The sequence below is a fragment of the Mangifera indica genome, chromosome 1, assembly GCF_011075055.1.
Source record: "Mangifera indica cultivar Alphonso chromosome 1, CATAS_Mindica_2.1, whole genome shotgun sequence".
Classification (NCBI taxonomy): Eukaryota; Viridiplantae; Streptophyta; class Magnoliopsida; order Sapindales; family Anacardiaceae; genus Mangifera; species Mangifera indica.
In genome coordinates this window covers 7,505,390-7,529,941 of record NC_058137.1, presented here as the reverse complement: position 1 = coordinate 7,529,941, position 24,552 = coordinate 7,505,390, and the positions used below count along the sequence as shown (strand labels likewise).

At 31.8% G+C, this 24,552-nt stretch overlaps 1 protein-coding gene across 1 annotated transcript; it reads right to left on the bottom strand.

Annotated features, from left to right (window-relative positions):
* Positions 1-19,588: 19,588 nt before the first annotated feature.
* LOC123227700 (aldehyde dehydrogenase family 3 member F1) lies at positions 19,589-24,472 on the bottom strand. The gene is made up of 10 exons (XM_044652811.1): positions 24,209-24,472; positions 24,049-24,117; positions 23,872-23,968; positions 21,609-21,815; positions 21,261-21,385; positions 20,928-21,032; positions 20,666-20,838; positions 20,332-20,422; positions 20,093-20,242; positions 19,589-19,975 (listed from the first exon to the last, which is right to left on the bottom strand). Exons 1-10 carry the CDS (start codon positions 24,395-24,397, stop codon positions 19,739-19,741), a joined length of 1,443 nt encoding a protein of 480 aa, XP_044508746.1. The 5' UTR covers positions 24,398-24,472; the 3' UTR covers positions 19,589-19,738.
* Between the last annotated feature and the right edge of the window lie 80 nt (positions 24,473-24,552).

Genomic DNA, 24,552 nt, shown 5'->3' with positions numbered 1-24,552 from the left:
ATATAAGAATAGTACAAAATAATCTTACTCTCTAGATTCTCTCTTTTGTCTTATCTACTACTCCATTTGGATTTTTCAAATTAGAATATTTTTATAATGATGTATGAGAACAAGAGATCTTATTCACTTTTACTTGTTCTTATAACGTCTCTCTCTTACAATATTTACATTACATTTGTTTCTTCATATTTGAGTTTATAAAAATGAATTCATCTCAATCGTTTGAACATGTTTTTTTATGTAGAACAAATTAAGTTTTTTTATTATCAAAGTATTTAAAAGGAAAAAAATAACAAAATTGTAAAAATAAAATGAAAACTAAGTTTTTTAATATAATTAAAATTTGATTGAGATAGTTTAAGTAAAAATTTATAGTTTCCTTTAATTAGAATAGGAATATAAGTAATAAAAATACACAAATATTTTATATTATTTGAAAATAAATAAGAAATGTAATTTGGAGAGTCAACCCACCATTTTCGAAGTACTATCTTTGGTTGTATTAATTTGAAAGTAAATATAAATTAGTAAAATTTAATTATTTTTTATTATTTTATTATTAAAATAATCAAGCTAGCCCACCACAAGCCCGAGGCCAGCTGGGTTAGGTTTTGCATGGCATGACCTGTTACATTATGGGACATGTCGTGGGCACTCATAACCTAAGAGGTTGCCTAGCCCACAAGGCCCACATTGTAACAAGCCTTGGCCTAATACGACTTGTCAATACAATTGGTCGAACCAAGGCTAACTCGGGATGACCAATTGACATCTCTAGTCTAGTATGACTTTTGCTTACATTACAACTACTACTACCATTGATGATTTATCTTCTAGTATTCTACCTTAAATAAGTTTCTTGGTCAAGTAAACATTTATACTATAAACCAAGCCTTAACCCGATTTATCACTATGTACCTTTACTTCCTCCATTTATCTGTCAACTCATGTACATTTTTATCTTGGTACTTTGACTTTGCATGTTTTAATCATATTATAGTTGATTCTTACATTTTTTAAACCTAAAAACATTGTGTGTTATTCTCCTATTATTCGTATTACTAATGATTCATGTTTGTTTGTCAATCACGTAAATATATTTTCACTTCCACTTTGTCTTTACCAAATACTTTTCTTTATTTTTCCAAAACTCATACTAAATCTTAATTTTGTTGGACAACTATGTGATCTTAGCCTTGATGTACATTTTTCTTGTTATGACTATTATGTGTAAGGTCCATAAATGAGACAAATCTTGGGGACCAGGCATAAAGTTGATCATTTGCTTGAACTATTATCTTTTCAACTATCTTTACAAATTACATCTATGCCTCTCTAATGTGTCAAAGTGTGTTGCCTCTATGTCTTCTTCTACTTGGCATTCTAGCCTAAGTCATGTTTCCTCCTATAGATTGAGGTTTTTGTGTTCTAATGGTCTTTTAGGAAACATTAAACATGAAACTTTTGGTTGTGCTTCTTGTGAACTTGGCACATATAATGTTTTACCTTTTAATAATATCAATTTGTTTCTTTTTCTATTTTCATCTTGTGCATATTGATATTTGGAGATTTCTCCCATAGAAACTATGAAGGTGCTATATATTTTGTGATTTTCCTTGATGATTATTCCCAATTCACTTGGATATATCTCATGAAAAATTCATTCCCAATTGTCTAATATTTATGCATATTTTGTTTCTCTTACGAAAACTTAATTTTCTTGTACTATTAAAACTCTAATGCTATGAAGTACAAAGATACTAAACTTCTTACTATTCTCTCCCAATGTGACATTACTATTATTAAATCTTGTATTGATACCTCTCAAAAAAATGGTCATATAGAATGTAAACATAAACATATTCTAGACACTATTCATAATCCTTTGATTTATGCTGTACATCTTGAAACGTTTTGTGCAGAAATAGCTCTCACTATTGTCTATATAGTCAATTGTATTCCTATTATAGTGATTGGTAACCAAAGTCCTTATGAATGTTTGTATGGAAAAATTCATAATTACAATCTTCTTTGAATCTTTAGATCTACTTGTTTTGTTTTTTTATAGCCATATGAATTATCAAAGTAGAACCTCTTGCCAGGCTATGTGGTTTTTCTTGTTATGGTATTGAACATGAAGTTTATAATGGTGGAGTGCTATTTATAAATATCTTTGTGTTTTGGGAACACAAGATGTTTTTTTTACTCTTTTTGAGTTTTAATTGTCTAAAAAAACTAACTTTTCTTCACTAATCTTTGTGTTGAGTTGTTTCCTAACATATCCCCTTCTAACAATGAAACTATTGTGACTCAAACTTAGGACTTAGCTATCAATTGATGAAACTATTGTGGAATGCAAATAGGTTTACAAAATTAGAATCTGAGCCAATGGCTTAATGGAGCAAAACAAAGCTTAATTAGTTAAAAAAGTTTTTACTTATGAGTATGATATTAAGTATAAGGAGACTTTTTCTCTAGTGGCTTGTATCGCCTCTATGCATAGTTTTATATTTATTGGGCAAATGGTGGTGTGTGTAAGTCCTACAAGGGCACATGAATGGAATTTATGGCATGATAAAGTGTGTGGTGGTGCATGGAGGCAAGTTATGATACATTAGAGCATGTGAAAGGCAAGCAACAACATGTGAAGTGTATGAAAGACGTATGGTAACGTGCGAATGACTTGTGGTTGCACGTGAAAGTATATAAGATGCTTGCAAGACTCTGTTTGGAGACAAATTTAAATTTTGATATGATATTGTGGCATAATACTCTCTTCATATTAGCATTGATGAATTTATACTATCAACTTATCATGTACAATTAACATATTAAGTTAAGATTATTATTCACTAGATTACATAGAAAATGGCAAGAAAAGTTTAGAGTTGTAGGAAAAAAAAAAAATGAAAGTGGTGGTGTGATGGAACTGAAGTTAAGATCGATGATGGCAGTGAAAGGACTCATGGGAGAAATAGTTTGAGGAAAAGAAAGAAGAAACTAGGTCAAAGAGATAAGGAAGTGGTGGAGGTGAAGAAACTATATTGAGAAAGAGAAAAAAGAGATTAAATCAGTCAATGAAGCCAAAATATGAAGTTTTATTGGCCTTTTTCTTTTAAATATTGATTGTAAAGACAATGAAGTCGACATCATTCCAGTGGGTGTCTTTTAAATAAGAAACTGAAATTACTTTTACCTGAGGTGTCTCAACTATGTTAGTAAGAGTTTTTTTTTTTTTTTAAATTATGAGTGACTTCTAAATAAGAAACCCAAAAGGAGAAAAAAGAGTTGAAGACAATGAAAAGGAAGGTGAAAACTTAACGTGGACTAATAGGAGTAATGGTAGAGAAACAGGAAACCATATGGGGTGGTCATTGTCTGATGTATTTGTATTTTTGATTGAGCAAGAGAGAAGATTGGAGTATAAGAAGAGAGGATTGGAAAAGTAGAGTGTTAGGCAATCACAATATTTTGTGGGTTCGTTTTTTGAGTGAAGGGATGAAAAACATTTCATTTAATTTAGGATAATATAATAAATTTTAGTTAAAGGTAATATAATAAATTTTAGAAAAGTGAAATAATTAGGGGTAATATAGTAATGAAAATTTTTGCATTTGTATTAGAATCTTTATTTTTCCAAAAAATAAAATTTCAATAAAAGAGTTAGATTTTGAGTGAAAAAATGTAATTTATATTGTTAAATGATGGAAAAATAATTTTGAGTCAAACCCTAAGTAAGAAAATGTAATTTATTCTCAATGTTCATATGTTTTTATTCTCTTTTCACTACTAATTCTTATTAATTAATAATAGATAATAACATTTAGAAGAAATTAAACTTTCTTTTTTTTCCCTTTAAAGGGACCAAATTTTTTCAATTTTCTATTGGGATAAACATGTATATTGTCACACAAAAATAAGCCTAATCTCTAACATTGTTAAAAATTAATAATTTGAATTTTCTGTTTTAGTTCAGAAATGATGATCAAGATAATTTTCAACTGTCATTGACAATTCTTAACTGACAAAATTTTATTTATTCTATTAAAGGAATTGAACATTCAAATTTTCCTATTCAAATGATCAAACTTGTATTTTGTTATACAAAAACATGCTAACATATAAATTTGCATTATATCTTTTCTCTAATAGCTTTATTATATGTCATATCTATTTAAAATTCTTTTAAGAAAATTATATTTATTTCCTTTAATATTATGTTCTACTTTTGTTCAGACACTAAGCTTCTTTTAGAATTGAATAGAGTTTTTAGACTTAGAGGTTACTTCGATCTGGTCAACAACTCTTATGTACCAGTTATATTCGATTTGCACTTACAAATGAGTCTTGATTTGATTAGGAAGCTAACATTCAATCATTTTTGTAGCAATGTTCTCATTGATTGTATATATGTGTTAGGATCTTGTAACAATAAAGGTGGAAAAATTAAATTCTATTGATTTTGTCATCTACCTAAAACCTCACATATAGACACGTCAATTGGACTAGGCCAAATAAAGGCCCGATGTGAAATACAAATTTAAAGCCCAACCCAATATTGTAGTGTGTTAGGCCTAACCCATAGGCTTTTTGGGCTAGGTCATGGGCTTTAATATTAAGCCCATGGGTCAGGTCAATCCATTACTATTTAAAAAAATAAAAATTAAAGCAAAGGCTTTTATGTTTTTTTAAATTTATTTATTTATTTATTTTTCTCTATATAAACCAATTCAACTCTTCATCAGTTTCAATTTCTCTCTATCTCAATTCTTTTATTATATTCTCAATTTTATTTTCTTTTAACTCTCTTTCGAAAATTATCTAAATTCGCAAATAATAGTTCTTTATGTTTATAATTTTATTTTCATTACAAAATATTACAAATAGATCCAATTACCAAAAGAATTCAAAGATTTGGATGTTAAAAATGAGTAGATAAATTGTATAGTATATATATTTTATTTATGTTTGTAATTTATACAGTATGTAAATCAATTTATTTGTATTATATTATAAACTTATAATATTTTTCATCATGTATCTATAATATTCTTTCACCATAAATGAGGGATTATAAATAAAATGTTCAAAGTATTGTTCTCGATTTTAATAATTGAAAAATAATTTGTATTTAAAAATTTTAATTAAAATTTTTAAAAAAATTGTTAAAATGCGTCGACCCATTTAAGGTCTGGCCCATTTATATATAGAGTCGAGCTTTGGACTTTCAAAAATATATGAGCTGACTTGGCTCAAAGGCTTATTACTGTATGGATCTCGAGCCTGGCCTAACCCATTGCCATGTCTACTCACATAGCCTTTTATTGGTTAAACTACTCCCAAATAGGGATTTATGGAATATCATCTCCTCAAGCTTTCATTAAAGATCATGAACATTGCAACCATGAGGTGATGTAATGAATTTTAATTGGTCCAATGTGAGAAGTGTTATGTACATGAGAGTTGTTTATGGGGCATATGATATGAGTTAACGCCATTGATACACCAAATTCCTAATTAAATTACTTACCAAATAGAGTTTGTGTAGGTTTGCAGAAACTATGAAGGATCTTTCATTATGGGTTGTTAGCTTATACAGATTTTTAAGAGAAGAAATGAGGTAAAAGGTCATTTCTAAAGCATGAATATATATAATTACAACATGTAACTCTCACAACCATTAACTTCTAAAAGCATAACTCTTACACCAACTAAACCCACTACACTACCATTATTACATAAATTAATTCCTCCAACCATAACTCTTATAACTATTGAGTTACTTGATCATAAACTACACTTAAAGTTCACCATCAATTACATTTTTATTAAATTAAATAAACTTGCTATTGTGACAAACAAAGTTTCGCAACTTTAACACTCCTTCGTGACATTTTTGTTGGAAACACCAAGTGATTTCCTCAATGTTTCAAACTTTGCTTTGGGCAAAGCTTTGGTTAAGATGTCTACTAGGTGATTTTTAGAAGAACAATTAATCAACTTGACCTCTCTTCTTTTTCTGCATCTCTCACAAAATGGTATTTGATCTTTATGTGTTTGTTTTGCCATGAAAAATAGGATTCTTCATAATAGCAATGGCTAATTGGTTATCACATAAAATTTTAGTAGGACCTTTCTACTTTGGAAATGGGTCATTCATGATCTTCCTTAACTGAATAGCTTGATTAACTGTTCTAATAGCTACAACATATTTAGCCTCTGCAGTTGATTGAACAACAATATCTTGCTTTCTTGAATACCAACTAAACATAGTTAAGCTAAGTGTGAATATGTAACCAAATGTGATTCTCATATCCTCTTGTGAACCAACCAAATCACTATCAATGTATCCACTTAACCTGGACTCTTGAGCTTTCTTGAACCAAATTCTCATGTCTTTGGTGCCTTTAACATACCTCAACACCCTTTTGGTAGCTTTATAATGTAATTCACTTGGACTTACCATAAATCTTAAAAAAAGGCTTACTACAAACATAAGATCAGACATTGTGGCAGTTAAATATAATAAACAACCAACCAAGCTTCTGAAAACTCTCTCATTTATTTTTTCAGTGCCATAATTCTTACTCAGTTTTTCATTTAACACTAATGGAGTACTAACACTCTTGTTGTTCTCCATCTTGAATTATTCTAGGATTTGTTAAGCATAATTTTTCTAGTATATAAAAATTCCTTAATTACTTTATGAAATTTCCATGCCAAGAAAATATGACATCTCTCCCAAATATGTCATTTCAAATTCTTTTTTCATCTATGTCTTTAACGTAAAGTGATACTATCAAAACATTATTTCCTGATTTCTTCACATAGAGGGTTATTCACTTTTGCTTCTTTCAAATTTCAAGTTGTTGAAGTACTCATCAACTTTGTTGTACCATGCTCTTAGAGTTGTTTTAGGTAAGGGTGGATTCAAGCAAAATCGAGCCCAAATAGGGTTCAGCTCGTTTTCGTTTAAGTTTGGCTCGAGCTCAATTTGGGCTTGTCAAGCTCGTTAAAACACATGTCCATGTTCAGTTTGCTTTATGATTTAAGTGTTTATGCTCAGTTCGCACCTAACTCGGGTTCGTATCTACTGGCTCAGGTTCGCTTGGCTCGACTTTAGGCTCAGGTTTGGGCTCGTATTCTAGGCTCGTGTCAAATTATGGATTATTCTTAAATTCAACAGTTTATATACATATAAATTTCTCAAATTCAAAAGTTGATATACATATGTAAAGAATATTATTAAGCCAAAATATATATTACATTCTATTATCATCATTTATCATAAACTTTAGATTTCTCTTTAATATTTAATTCAAAAGACATTAATACAAAATAAAGTAGTTTGTATTACACATTAATTGCATAATTTTAACATGTTTATAGATTACTTAAACATGAATAAATGGCCAAAATGAAGTCGCCTTTTTGTCAAACCTAAATCAACCATATTCCATGTCATGGTTCCATTACTTCCATGCCTTTTGTCAAACCTCAATCAACCCTGCATAATTATAATATGTCATGGTTTCAATCAAACTTCAACAAGCATTTGCACAAACTATAGCCAACTTATTCAATTCATCACACTTGCAAAATAAATTCAAGAATAAAAGCAATAACTCAAGCTGTTTTGTTATCCCCAATATAACATTAACAAGATAGGAAATCGTATGTTAAAGTAATTACATTTAGCATTAACTAGATAATGAGAATTAAAATAAATTTCATAGTAGCATAAAGAGAAATTATTCATTCCATAACATCAACAAGAAAAGAAAGAAAATATAAAAATAATTGCATAATTTTAATCATAAGACATATATGAACATAATTTGTTCTTACTTATATGAGAACACTGTATTATCCTCCAATACGTGACTGTTTAAGTGTCTAGTAATATATCAATCTCTGTATCAGCGTCCTCAATATTTAAGAAAGCACATGACATGGTTTATTAAATTGATTATAAATATCATAAATAAATAAGTATATGAAGTTAAAGTTATACCTGCATTTGTTTTTTTACCCAATGTTTAGCTCGAATCCAATCACCTCCACACATAAGCATACTTACAGTTTTTGGTACTAGAGATGCCTTTTATGGATCAATCACTCTAGCTCTAACACTAAAAGCACTTTCTGAAGCGACAGTAGAGATCGGAATTGCAAGAATTTCAGTCATCATACATAACAAGACCGAAAACTTAGTTTGATTAACAGATCACTAATAAAGTATGTTAAATTTTTTTGTCTCTGCACCCTCTGATGTCTCTAACTCAAATATATCGGATTCGAGGTACATTATCAACTTCGACTTTCCCACAGCTTTAGCTTGAGTTTTCTTACGATGTGCATACCATTGCAACATAATATCAAAATCATTTGTCATTCCATGTGAAAATATAGAACTGGAATGTATTCCTACAATGTTTTTTTATTAAAAATACATGACTAAAAATTAATCTAAAACTTTAAGAGTTATAATATGACAATTAATATTATGTATAATGAGATTATATACTTAAGGTAAATGATCCTATCTGTGATGTAAGAGAGAGATATTAGTTCTTTATTGACAAAATTTCCACATACTCACAATATAATTCTTCCAATATGTGGCGTAGGTTGTCCAACTCAACCTCTGCATCATATTCCCCATATAAAACGGGCTAAGTAAAGTTTACAAACTCTAATTTATACCAACAATAACGAGAAATCAGCTTGGACCAATAATAATAACAATATACCAATAATCAAAATTATTACCTCGGATCCATAACGATTATGACTACCATGAGTAGATTAATCTCTCATTAATATTATTTAAACTTTACCATCATTGATCTAACCATTGACGTCATGACATGATCAAATTCTCTATCTTTTGACAACTTTTTTACTCTGAAAACCTTCATAAAGTACAAGTTAGTTGTTGGATAGTTAGTTTCTGATACAATCTTGCTTACATTATTAAAAAATCTCAAAAAGTCATAAACTTTAGCCAATTTGTTCCATTCAACCTTATTCAGTAAATATTGCAAATAGTTTCCATCTTTAGCTCTGCATTACGGTCAAACTTCTCGAAAAATCAATGTCACATTCAACATATTATAAATGGTGCTCTATCTAGTGGGACAATCCAAGACCAATTTCCTTTTGTTGATCCCACAAATTTTAGCAATACTTGCAAATTCTTGTTGTCTAACCTCACAAGCACGCACCTATTTCACATTATCCCTTATTTTATCAATAATATCCTTAATCTCATGAATATCACTTTGAAAAAGAAGATTGATGATGTGAGTCGTGCACCTAATGTGGAATAAATTTCCCCTAAAAACTAGTGATTTATCCATCATAAAATCTTTCTTCAATGATTTGATACACATATCATTCATTAATGCATTGTCCACAGTGATGGTGAACACCTGTTAACATAGCATTAACATGTTTATAAACTATATAAGTGTTGTCACTTATCATTGATAAGCAAAATAAACAAATTTCACCTTACCTTATTTTGAATACCCTAATCTTTGAAGCAATTGTACAGAGTCTGCGTAACAGTTTCCCCATTTCTTGGGGGAGGCATATGAACAAATCTAATTATGCATTTATTTAAGGCCAAATGACTATTTCCCACCCAAAGTATGCGTTTTTCTCAAGCTTCCCCCTATTAACTTTGAAAATACTATTTACCCACCCATGGGCTGTTAAATTTAACTGAACCCTAACCCTTAAAAAATTTATCTCATTTCCCCCCCTAAAATTTCAAAAACTAACAATTTTTCCCAACCCAAATTTTAAAAAACAACATTTTCACCCTTAAGGTTTTCAATTTTTCAAAGTTAGTTTTTCGACGTCGTTTCTTTCTCTCCAGCGACCTCCAAATGACTCATCTTCCTCTCCAACGCGACCTCCTTCTAACGATTATGCTAGGTATGGTCGTTGACACATCTTCGTTGAGACAAAAATGAGTCGTCTTCATCTTTAACGAAGATGAATCATCTTCGTCTAGAGACAAAGACAAGGTCTTCGTCAATGAGGAGTCTTTATTGTCAACAAAGACGATTCGTCTTAGTCTCTGACGAAGATGACTCATCTTCGTCCATGATAGTTTCCACGACAACCATCGGAAGGACGTCACACTAGAGAGGAAGAAGAGTCACTTGAAGGTCGTTTGAGAGGAAGAAGCAGCGCCAGAAAACTAACTCAGAAAATTGAAAACCCTAGGAGAGAAAATACAGTTTTTTAAAACTTTGATTAGGGGAATTGTTAGTTTTTAGGGTTTAGGGGGGAAAATAAAATCAAATTTAAGTTTACTTTTAATAATACAGACAAAATGACGATTTTACCCTTGAAACTGTTAATTTTAACTGGCCACAGATGGAAAAATGGTATTTTCAAAGTTAATGGGGGGAAACTTGAGAAAAGTAAATACTTTGGGTGGGAAATAGTCCTTTGGCCTTTATTTAATGTCCATTTTTAATCCTCTCAATATGCGGTTATAACCATATATTCAATGTTTTGTGCATCTGACTTCCATAAATCAGTTGTCACACTTATCTTTTTTAACTCTTTAAAAAAAAATTTCAATTGTTTGGCTTTAGCTTGTACAACTCGATCATAGTTAGATTTTACTTATTTTCTGCCCATTCTCTCATATAGTGGTTATAGAATAGTACAAAAATAATTAAAGTCAATATGTTCAACAAAGGAGAATGGCAATTCATCAATTAGAATCATATGAACCAATGCCTCGCGGATTTGCATATTGAATCACGATAGTAGTGAATTATTTTAACACAACTTAGTATGAAATTAATAGAAAATAACCAAACAAGTTACTTAAATATTAACACATACCATATCGTGATTATATTTTGCGTTCGGTCTCACGATAGGTGGAGTAAAAGGGACTAGGTAATTTCCTTCTGTTGGTTGAAAGTTTAATAACATTTGTCCCCTCAAAGAACTCTGTTTCCCCATTGTCTTCTTTCGTTTGACACATTGTCCCATATGACGATAAAGGCGTGTTGTAGAATATGTCTTCTGTAGTTTTAACCTTTTATTATAAAACTTACATACAACAAATCATACATCCCTTACCATTATAATCATATCTTTAAGAAAACACTCTCAAACAGTAGAGGTCTTTTTTTTCTTGTTAGGTAGGATAACTAAAGGACTAAGTGAGCTAGATTTCCCATCTAATATTATATCTTCCTGCTCACTGACATCTTCTTCAAATATTTCATAATCTTTCGTAAATATAGTTTCTACTTTTGCATTCTCTACAAAATCATGCAAATGAGGTCCTTGAATTACTATTTTCTTCCCTTTTACTGGTCTTGATGAATGGGAATGTTTCTTTTCAATTGCAGTTGGTAAATAAGAGGAACATCAACTAATATTTCTTTGGTGCATCTATATTCAAAACATACATAATTCAACAGCAAAAACAGTTATATCACTCAATCATATAATGATATACCACCCCATTCATAAATGTCTACATATTCAATGACCATTGAATAAAGAGAATGGAAAATTTCATAAACACACTATGATGCACCTTTCTCGCACACTTTCAAACATCTGTGTTGTCCATATTTGCTAAATTTGTGGTTAGCATCTATTGTGATTCCTTAGTGTTATCTTCTAGAAAGTGCAACATGCTCTAATATGTTAGTAAGTGGTAATTAATTGGTTTTCAAGTGGATGGACTTAAATACAACCTTTCTGGTTTAACTTATGATTTCATGTTTTCCTGGTCTAGCTTGTTCATTTGGTCAATTATACTTTATATATATTTCTATATTAACTTGATTGAGGTATGATTTTTCATTTTTGAAATTGCTATCATTAACAACACTCTTTTTGTCATTTTCTTGCTGCTATTGACTATTCTTCCCAGTTTATGTTTACTTTGAAAGGATAACAAATAAACTGTTTTCATAACCATATTTTGAGTTATCAATACTGAAATCTAGAAATTTAAGCTCTTATTTAATCATCCTTGTAATTTCAATGGAATATTAGCAGATTTATTTTAAGTAAATGAAAACTAAAAATCTATCTGAGAGTTGACAGGAAGAGTCATTTTAAAATCTTAATAATGTGTGTATTTAGAGAATACAAATTCAGACTTAAGTGCATCAATGGCAGAAACAAGTATAAATGATTTTTAAAAAAATTATACAAATAACAAAATAGAAATGACAAGTGTACACATGATCGAAAATAAGGTTCATGTGGGAAAACAAGCAAATTGATGACAAAGGACTAGCAAAATACTTGTCTTTTATATCTCCATATGAATGACACCCATAAAAGAAAGGCATGAACAATTTACAATTTTATGATCCATCAAACTAATTAATGGCAATGTATAGGTGAGGAGATGGGATGTTCAGCACCCCATTCATAAATGCCTACATATTCAATGACTAAATCAAGAGAATTGGCAACATCAAAAACCCATTAAGATGCACCACTGCACCTCCATCACTACAATGTATATTTTAAGAAAATGCAAATTCAAACTCAAGTGCATCAATGGCAGAAACTGTAGTATTTATGAATACTTATACGTCAATCACTAGTCAAACAAATTTCATATGCAATGTTAACTATTTCAAAGAACTCTCCAACAGTGAATATTTATGTGTATTTTCTGATTCAACATTAATCTAAGAACAATAAATTCCAGATCTGAACACAATGTTTCACTAAATTATAGTTTGAAAAAGTTATCCCTCTTGATGAACGGGACTAAGTAACCTTGCTACTAGAGTAGAGAACCACCAGAGAAATGACAGAAAAGAAAGGCCAAAAGCTATTGTGCAGCAGAGAAAACAAAATACAAAGATAAACCTCATCAACGACTGAACGATGTTGTAGTCATGATGGCTAAACAATGTTTGAACTGTGAGTGAATAGAGGAGTCGAAGAGAGTCTAAACACGACGACAACAGTTTTGGAGAAATGGCATGAAGAAAAGTAAAAGATGTTAGGTTTTTTTTTTTGGTTTAGTTTAGTTTAATTGCTCCCAAACGGTGACGTTTTTTTTTATGCATCAATAAAAGGCCAGCAAGCTTATGATTTAACTAGCAAGCAAAACTCGACTCATCGAGCCAAGTATTACCCTGTTCGGGTTCAGACTTGTGTTTGTTTTCTGATTTTTGCTTAGACTTGTATTCGTATTCGTGCTCATTTATAAAAGGCTCATTTCGGACTCGTTCGAGTCAAGTCATTTTGAGCCCGAAAAAGCTCACTTTGAATTCAACCTAGTTTTAAGCCATACAAGTTCGTAAGCAAATAGACTTTATCTTCTTGGCCTGTGACAATAAACCTTTCAAATTGTTTAACATAAATTTCCTCATTCAAGTAACCATTAAGAAAAGTTGACTTCACATTTAATTGGAATACCTTCTAAGAATTTTAAGCTGCAAGTGCCAAGAGAAGTTTGTTAGTATCATACCTTGCTACTGGAGCAAATGTATCTAAAAAATCAACACCTGCTTGCTATATGTAGCCTTTCATTTTGATTTTAAAAACCTATTTCAAGCTAATAACTTTTCTATTGTCAGGTCTATCAACCAATTTCCAAGTCTCATTTTTATTAATCATCCATAACTTCTCTTGCATTGCATTTATCCATTCATGTGAATTTCTTGCTTCTTCATAAATGACAGGTTCAATCAAAGAGGCAACATTACATCTTTCATAAATTTTTGTTTATAATCTTATGCCTCTAATTGCATCTTCAGAGTCACTTTCTGATTCAGCACATACCTTATTTACATCTTGCTCATGGGGACGATTCCTTTTAATTAAATCATTTTTTTAGGCTCTATAACTTTCTTACTCCAATCCCAAGTCTCAATTTCACTGAACTTCACATTTCTAGCAACAACTTTCTATGTTTGCAAATCAAATACTTTATATGTTTTACTACTGTTGTTATATCCCAAGAACACATCGGTCATGACTCTTTCTTCCAATTTATCTCTTTTAGCCTCCGGTACATGAATGTAACACACACATCCAAAAATGTTGAGATGGGTTACTAATGGTTTAACTCCAAACAAAGCTTTAAATGGAGTTTTACCTACCAAGGCTTTAGTTGGAAGCATGTTAAGGAGATACACTAGGGTATTAACTACTTCAGCCCAAAAGTGCTTTGGAAGAGTTTTTTCAAACAATAAATATTTAGCTATTTCCATTATGGATTTGTTATTTCATTCACTCACTCTGCTTTGTTATGGAGTATAAGTGACAATAAATTGATGATAAATTCCTACCTCTTGGAGATATTTCTTAAATTGCAATGAGGTATACTCACTGTCATTGTCTTACTTGAGTACCTTAATTTTTCTTCCACATTGATTTTTAACAAAAAACTTGAATTTTTTAAACTCTTCAAATACTGTAGATTTCTATTTTAGAAAAAATACTTGACACATTCTAGTACAGTCATCAATAAATAATAAAAAATATTTGTTATCATTGAGTGAAAGTGTCTTCATAGGTCCACACAAATCTGTGTGGATCAATTGTAGCTTTTCAAATGCTCTCCATGCTTGATTTATAGGAAAAAAACATTTTTTATTGTTTTCCAAACTGACACACATTACACACACTTTTGTAATCATGAATAGTAGGTAAATCTTGTATAAGACCATTATCATGCATATATTTTAAGGCACCATAATTAAAATGGCCTAGTCTCTTGTGCCAAAAAGATGATTCATCAATTGAACCAACTAAAGCATGTATTTTAGTTTACTTTCAATTGATAGGAAAGTTTTTATTCTTCAGTTCGATAGTAAATAATTCAACACCAATTGGATTAGTAATTTTGCATACATTGTCTTCAAACTGTAAAACATAATTCTTCTCAAGCATTTAAGGGACACTAAGAAGACTTTGACTAATTTTAGGCATATATAAGACATCTGAAATTAGTTTGGTACCTTTCGAAGTGTTGACGATAACTATGCCTTTGTTTTCCACTTCCAACAATTCTCTATTTCCCATTTTCACTTTAAAAAAGAAACCTCTATTCATGTCAACAAAGATGTCTACATCAGATATCATATGATTTGAGCATCCACTATCAATGAGCCAAGCTTCATGGTTGTTACTTGTTGCATAACAAGTTGTGACAAACAAGTGTTCATTTTATTGTTGTTGTTGACCACTATCAGCAAATTATGTTTGTTGTGCCTGTTTATCACATTGACTTTTACATACTTTTTCAACATGTCCAAATTGCTTACAAATTTTGCATTGGACATTAGGCCTATACCAACACCAATTTGGTGAATGTCCTTTCTTGTTACAATGAATACATGGCTTGTATTTTTCTTTTTTGCCTCTATTTTTGGCCTTTTGAAATTCTTTTCTTTATCTTTTTATCCACTAATTTATTTTTTCTCTTCACTAGTGGATGGAGCTTTTCCCTTTTGTTGAGCCAAGAGAGCTCATTTTATAGCTTCTTCTTGCCTAATTGATCTCTTTTGCTCTTGTCCCTGTAAGGCATTCACCAATTCTGGCAAGGTAATTTGATTAAGATTTCTTGAATCCTCAAGGGATGAGATCTTTACCTAATACTTTCTCTACAATTCTCCTATCAGTTAATTTTTCACCCAATAGTTTAATTTTATTAAACACTTTTAAGGGGCTATCTGCATAATTTTTATTTGCCTCAGAATCTTTCATTTTGAGAAGCTCAAATTCCCTTCAAAGATTCAAGACTTGCATCTGCGTTTTTTATCACTACCCTAAAACTTCTCTTTAAGTTTGTCCCAAGCTTCTTTAATTGTTTTGCCAGCAATGATTATGTCAAAAATAGCTTTAGACAATATTGCTTACAGGCATAATAAGGCCTTGAATTTCTTGTTTGACTCTTCTATATTGTGCTTCATCTGTGTTATTGTGGGATTGGCTCTAAGTGGAGGAGAATCTCTATCTGTCTCTACTACTTATCATAGGTCAAGTTCTCTTAAATATATTTTCATTTTCACAACCCAAACAGGATAATTTTTTTCTTAAAAAAATAGGAATTGAAGCTACTAAAACACCACCTAAAGCTATGATTGATCTCTCAAGTTTTTTTTTTATTTTTGGAGGAAAGCTTGCTAGTTTTCTCTTTTCTCAAAGTCCCTCTAAGAACTTGAAAGCTCTAATACGAATTGTTAACTTATACAAATTTTTAAGAGAAGAAATAAGGCAAAAGGGTTGAGATTTTCATTTCTAAAGCATTAATACATAGAACTACAAAAAGTAACTCTCACAACCATTGACTTCTAAAAGTAGAACTCCCACACCCACTAAACCCACTACACTAGCATTCATGCATAAATTAATTCTTCAAACCATAACTCCTATAACTATTGAGATACTTGATCATAAACTACACTTAAAGTTTACCATCACTTATATTTTTATTAAATTAAATAAACTTGTTATTGTGACAAGCAAAGTGTCACAACTTTAACATGGGTGATGAATATTTTGAACGCATATGCTACTGATAGATACACTTCCCATAGTCTATGAGCTTTGTCCCTTTGGAATCTATCATGACTAGTGTGAATACTTCAGCACATATCCACATTCCTATGATCTCCTTCAAGTTGATCCTCTTTTCTCATAACTCAAGCAGAGGTACAAATTATTGATTATAAATAGTTCCCCTTCATTTTTTTCAAGCTTGATGAGTAACTGTATTTGTTTGCTTTATAACAGTAGTATCGTCCCTGTAATGGCAGAGGTGGATAGAATAGTCAGACCTGGAAGTAAAGCCTAGCACTTCTAACCTTTGTTGAATGGTATAGATAGGACTTCACTGAATCTATACTTAGAAGAAAATGGATGACATAAAATGTTCAAAAAATGTTAACTGGAACAACCTTAAAAGGATTTTCATAATTTCAAAAAAAATCCCAGGCATTCAACAAGGAAAATAAAATCTGTAAATGCATATTAATTCTCCCACTATAGTGCACATGTATCTTGGATGGAACCAAATAAATTAGGTATTAGTCATTTCAAACTTGACGTTAAGGTAAAATGAATGCATCATTGCCAGCCAAACAAAAGGGCTGGGTGATCTGACTTGCAAGAATTAAATGTAGAGAACATATGCTCTCAAATAGTTCTTTCTAATTACATAATCCAGGTAAGCAATCAAAAAGATCTTCTATTTAGACTTTTAGGTCAGATATCCCTTCAAATAGAGTGAAACATTCTATTTTACCTTGTTCTTGAATTAACCTGTACTCCTGATTCGTTTTGATTGAGATTGCACAATAAAGATATCTTAGGACTGAAATACATGATAAGCATATCATTTTAATTCTGTATCACAAAATAAACTAGAGAAACTACTTGGCCAATTACAAAAATTGATAAATTATCATAAGTCCCGTGATAGAAACCCACTACTTATATTATAAATTAAAATAAGTATAGTGAACAACAAAAGGTGTCAACTATTTTCGAAGGTAAATAGAAGTATCTTTCTCTTTTCCTCCCAAAAACTCAAAAAACCCAAATAACAATAATCTCTCTCCTCTTTCAATACTTACTCCCTTTTATATATAATTTATTAAATATTATCTTAATAATATTTTTATTAAATATTATCTTATAAATATTATCCTAATCTTATAAATAATATTCTAATTTTATCTTGATATTAAATATCTTACCCTAATTATATATTTTATTCTAATATAATATTATCTTAATTAATTATTTATTTATTTATTATTGTTTATTATAATTAAGTCTTAACATCCCACCAACTCAAAATTTCTTAATCACTACAACAAATTATTTTTCCAGACCCAAATTTGTAATATAACAAATCCATTTTCCCCAAATATAAAGTTTTTCATTCATGGATGAGAGATGCTACATTTTGAACTCTCTTGGCTAACTCATGTATCTTAGATAGACTCTAGGAGTGATTTGTCAATCCCCATATGTAGCTTTTGATCAGATGTTTTTGTCTCACATCATGACACCGTATTGTCTCATTAACTGATACTAAGTAGTTTCTGCAACTGACCGACCGCTCACAAAAATATTGGTAAAACAGAAGACGAGACGGTAACATATAAAAGCGACTTGCATTCCAAGGTCAAGCTCCACAACAAAAGTCCGCTCATGTAGCACAGCAAAGCAGTATCTGAGGAAAAACACAAAAGAAAAGGCACAATCTGTAGGAAAATTCACATGTGATGTGAGGCAGGAGGATACAAAGAGCAATGAATTTTGACACAACAGTCAATGAATTCAAATAGAAGTTTGTTTTCATCCCCGAATTTTGAATAAATGAAAACATAAACACCATTATCAGTTTCATCCTACAGGAATATCACAAACTATTTTGAATTTCAAACAAATCAAGGCATAATTTTTGCAGTAACAGTCACTGTTAGGTTGTTTCAAATAAGGCTATGCAATAAAACAAAGTCTTGCCTTCTTATACCATAAAGCGTCCAATTCAGGATCATAAAATCAAAAGCATAAATAAATACACAGAAAGAATTCCAACAAACCGGTGGAGAAAATGACAATCTTGTTGGAGTAGATGGAGTTCCGATCACCAATTTCCGGTAAAGGCGAATTGTGGGGGAATTGTAGATAAATGAGTTTACAAAAGCATCTTAACAACCAATTTCCTCAAATGGGAAATCAACCAATGATCAACAAATTGCACCACATAATAAATCATATCAGCCTTTTGGCAACTACAACGTACAAAAAATTAAATAAATACATACATAGGGCTTAATTGGGTATGGCATTTATGAAATCGGTTTTATAAAGCTTATTATACGCCTCGAGCTCCTCATAATACACATCCCACACGCATCTAACGCATCCGCTTCCACAACAATCCCCGGGTGGTTCTGGCTTTTCAGGCAGAGGAGGCGGCAATTCCTTCAATTCTTGCTTTGGTTTTTCTTTCTTCTGCTTGTTGAAAGCTTGTATTCTTAGCGACGCGTTTCAATACAAGATCCGGTCGTAATCTCATGACAAAGGGAACATGGATTGGGATATTGGACTTGTTGTGTAGGTGATAAATTTAATAGGCTAACGGTGGCGCAGAAGCATTATGGTAATGGACGGCCGTTCCCATACGCAAAGCGCAACGGACTTCTATAACAGGCCGTCAGAGCGCCAGGATCTTAAGCCTCTGTAAACTTTTCCAAAACCAAAACTAAAAGGAGTCTTGGGTTGCCTCTGGTGCATGTGCCGCCGGTGGATGTGCGTAACTTCCCGATAAAAAGATGAACAATATTATGTATACACATTTTTTATATACAAATAATATGTTATCATCTAATTAAATGATACCACATTATTTGTATGCTAAAATTGTATATCAAAAACCCATATACATAATTTTATAATAAAAAATTTTTTTATATTTTTTTGCCGAGCCCTCTCCAAACATGCGCATGTTTATTCATTGAAGAGTCTAGTCTGGGTGTTTATTATTGTTATAAAATATGGTAGGGATCGAATATAATATGAAGCATCAAACAGTACAAATAATAGATAATATCAAACACAGGTATCTCAGTCACCAAATTTTTCACCATTAAATTGGTCTCTCCACACAAAAGTTTAGTGTGTTATTCTTGTTCCGGATTCAATGTCATCCATTGACATTGACTCTTATACTATGAAGACCTAAATAGGCAGTACGCTACTTTTTCAACCCAAGCAGTAGAAGCAATAAGTTGAAATAGTCGAAATCGTATGCGAATCTGAAGAAACTCATCTTGAAATCATTCCAAGGAGGATACCTTGGCTGCATTTCAAGGAAGAAGGTTCTCTGCATCACTGCTTTTTCATGGCTGAAATTGTCGAAGGAGTATTTCCCATGGTACCTTCCAAATCCACTCTGCCCAACACCTCCAAATGGTAGATTGTCACTTGTATACTGCAAATACAACAACAATTTGGGAAGGATTTGCGTTAATTTTCTTCAACTTTTGTGTTAAATATCACAATTACTATCGAAGTACTCCAAAATAGGGAAGCAGAAGCAGAGCAGTACCTGAGCCAAGGTGTCATTAAATAATAAACTTCCTGAAGATGTTTCTGATAAAATTTGTCTGTTGAATGTCTTATCTTTGGTGAAGGCATAGATGACAAGGGGCTTGGGCCTAGAATTGATAAATTCAATGCTTTCTTGAATGTTATTTAACTGTTACAAAAAGGAAAATCACTTCGTTTACAAAGCAAATATGATGTCGAAAACTTCCGGTAGGAACAGAAGATCAGATTATTTCTTACTGTGATTATGGGAAGCAGTGGACCAAAAATTTCTTCAGTCATGATCTCGGAATCAAGTGGAGGATTTAACAAGATGGTAGGCTCAATGAACCTGTTCAGAGATTGCACTGAAATAAGGCCTATTTATCGGAACCAGACCATTTGGAAGTCTTCAAATTTAGATTAAAGATTGCAAATATAAAGCAACACAATAACTAAAGATATCATATAAGTCATATAAACTTAGTTTTCTTGTGCCTTCGGAAGACCAGCGATTAGTTGACTACAGCTATTCCAATACGTAAACATGGTTAACAATGTTTATATGCTCGCAATACCCATAAGAATCACTTACATTTTTTTTTCATCTGATGAACCGCCATGAACAATGGATGCCGCAACATGAGGATCTTTAAGAAGTTTGCTCAGTCTGTCAAAGTGGTTTTTATTGATAATTCTGCTAATGCTTTTTGAATCTTTGGGGCTTTCACCAAAAAATTTCTTGATTGTTCTCTTGAGTGAATCAATCTACCAAAGAATAAAAATTATACATGTAAATCTAAGGTTTGTGTTTTATGAAAAAAACAAGGGAAAATTTAGTTGAGGGAATGTTATACCAGAGTGGAAGCAAATTTCTTTTCAACAAGTACATAATCCACTCCAATACAAATTTGCCCATTGCAAGCCGCCCACTTCCCACCAACAATTCTTTTGACCATTACCTTAAGATTACAACAATAACAATAGCAAATAAAATCAAATTGATCAGAAACTAATTAAAGATCATGTTGCCTCTCTGTTCATACATCAGCATTCATTATTTATGTTTTTTAGCACACTACATGTATGATAAATCTTAAATTCACTATCATGCTTTCACTCAAGGTCCACAGGTTGTTCTAAAAGCCTTTAGAGCATTGTAGATGAAGTAAATAGTGAGTGAAAACTACCTTTATATCTGAGAGGCTGGACAGAGTATCAATGACGGCAGGGCACTTTCCACCCAGCTCTAGAGTGACAGGAGTTAAATGTTTAGCAGCTGCAGACATAACAATGCGACCAACTCTTGCACTCCCTGAAGATTTATTCATAAAAAATTCAAAATTTTATAGTTCTGAAATTCCTCAGCCCAGTATTTTGTGCTGATTAACAAACTACTTCTGTGCATCTCACTTTCATTGGTTGAGGTCAATGATTATTTGACGAAATGGTAGTTTGTGCATAGCACATATTCCATCTGTGAGAGTGGACATAATGTGTTAAATTCATGAATTGCAGATTTGGGAAATCATCTATACCTGTGAAGAAAATTTTGTCCCATTTCTGTTGCAGTAGTTTCTCGCCGACATCAGCTCCACCATTGATGACCTTGATGGCATTGCAATCCAAATAAATAGGGATGATCTCTTGTAGAACAGAGGCACATTCCGGGGCTAGCTCTGAAGGTTTTAGCAACACTGTGTTTCCAGCAGCTATTGCTCCTATTAATGGGTCTAATGCTAGAGCTGCATCCAAAGAATATCATTCCTACATGTATTAGCAGAAAACTTTAGTATGATACAATACAGATAGGAAACAGGATAAAATTTAAGTGGAGTAAGGAGATTGACATTCTCCATCAAATTGGCCTTGGTGTATGGAAATTGAACCCACCCTAAAAACAGAATTTACATAACATTATTCATCAATGAATCATATGCAAAAGTTTCTCTGAATGCTGCAATCGGTCAAATAGGTTGTGGCATCATGTTGAGTAGATAAAAATGTTTATGGAACTTCAACCAATGAAAGTGTTTGGCAATATTGTTTAAGCTCGTAACAAGATTGTACTTGAAAGATATATGCATATATTGTTATATGGTAAAACTAATCCATATCCAAACTCATAGAACGACACCAAGCAACAAATTGACCAAGTATATCAATTTTTAAATTGACCATTTGATTAGGGATAACAACCCCTCACCCAAAAGCAACAACTTTCGAGATTAAATTTCATCCTTATCTCATGTCTATGTAAAAAAACAATAACTTCATACCAAATTGGAATCAATCAATTATTTTATCCTTGTTGAAATGGAATTGAAAATTAATTTTGAATATAAAGTTGAATGTCATAAATAAGATTTTAACCCTAACTCTTCATCTTATAAATATAAAAAATCAACACAGAGAAAAAGAAGGGAGAAGACCGATGAGGAATCCCTCAAAAAAACACAAATAGTCTCATGCTCTAGATAATTAAGTCTTTTCAGGACAATCCTTTTATAATCACCACATAAACTCTGCGAGAACACTTCTCTGAAAAATAATATAACTGTGTACGTAAGCTACCAAACTGTGAGCCGAACCATATCAAAAACTCGCTGATGTCTTATTTATCTTATTGTTTCTTGCAATTAATATAATCGATGACCAAATGATCCAACAATTCCAATCATTACTATCATAGTCTATCTTACGCAGCGCTCAATATTGTGTACTTTCAGTTGGTGGCAAAAAAACACATCAACAATATGGCATGAAGGAGGGCTCTCACCAAAACTAACTGCACATCGTCAATCTCTAACATACCCCCACAAGCATGCTAATACAGTGTATAAACGCATCTCAAATGGAATATCTTTTTCAAGATTCCCCACGAAAAGATATCAAGGAAGACCTTTGAGGATCATACCCCCACAAGCATGCTAATACAGTGTATAAATAACTCACGTCATAAAAAAAACCAAACTCAGTGTATACATGACTTTCAAGGTGTAGAATTTGGATCACTAAGAATAAACAACTTACGCTACAATAGTGTCAACTTGTGGCATGTATTTGATGTTAGGAGTGAAGAGACCTACCCACCTCAAGTAGTTTTGCTAACACCCTTAACACACCATTCCTTAATGTGCAGACAACTATCTACGTGCAATAAACTTGCTTTAGATGCATAATTCAGAACTAAATAGTGTTTATGCGCAAAATATAAATCCAAACTCACGATAGGATGATTAGTCAATTTCATGTAGATAATAACTCACGCCTTGTTAAACATCAATCATTCACATGCAAATGTTTACTTATATCATAGAAATTGTCAACCGAGAGTGTGCAAATAACAATGACAACTTTCAGTGTGTACCCATTAACTTAAGCCTAAAAGATATTATTAAAAATGTCGCCCCTATGGCAAAACCTGGGACCCTAATCACTCTAAATGGTTAATCCCTACAAGAACATCGACTTCCTAGACAAGCAATGTGTTGAACCACCTTAGAAAACCTTTTATGTCTCATTATTTCATTCACACTTCCATTTAATATAATAAACAACAAAATGACCATACTACTCCAACAATACATATTTTCAAATGAGGACAGAAAAAACATAATATATATGTGTGTGTATATATATACACGTACATACATACGAACGTATACATACATACATACATACGCACATACATATGAACATAAGTGTATATGTGTGTGTATATACATACGCACATACATGTGTGTACACACATTAATGTTTTACATCAATTTGATGAATTCCATATTTGATTAAACTCACTTATGGGAAAATTCCAAGAGGCGAATATGAGAACCACTCCAAGTGGTTCGGATAGTACTTCTGCACTTGCCGGAAAGAACAGCAATGGTAATCGACTCTGTGCACCGAAACACAAACTGATTAATATATATATTAAAAAGAAAAGCTCAAGCCATAAAGAAATTACAGAACTCGTACCTTCTTTGGGGCCATCCATTTCTCCAGGCAACTCAAGGCATGGTTTGCTGATTTTTTAACTATTCCAATCTATATCACAAGTTATATAATCACTTGACCTGACTCCACAAATTATAATGATTTATTCATCCTATTGACATGAATATATACAAATGTTTACCTCATCACGATAAACTTCAGCAGGATGCTTTCCTAGATCATGATAGAGCGCTTTAGCAATTTTCTGTTCGTTATCTTGAACCAGTTTTATCAAACCTCGAAGCTGATTTTTCCTCCAGGCAACGCTTCTGGTCTTTCGACTTCTGTAGGTTGTCCTGAGATCAGCTATGCTATCTTCAATCTCCTCCATTTTTTTCTTCAGCTTACAAATACAGTGATACCATACATACAGCTCTGAAACCCAGGTATGTATATAATTCAATCAAACAGATGCTTGGGTTGATATTAAATGCAGTGTTGAACGTTACAGCTATTAATGCACCTACCTAACGGACCGTCCTTTTA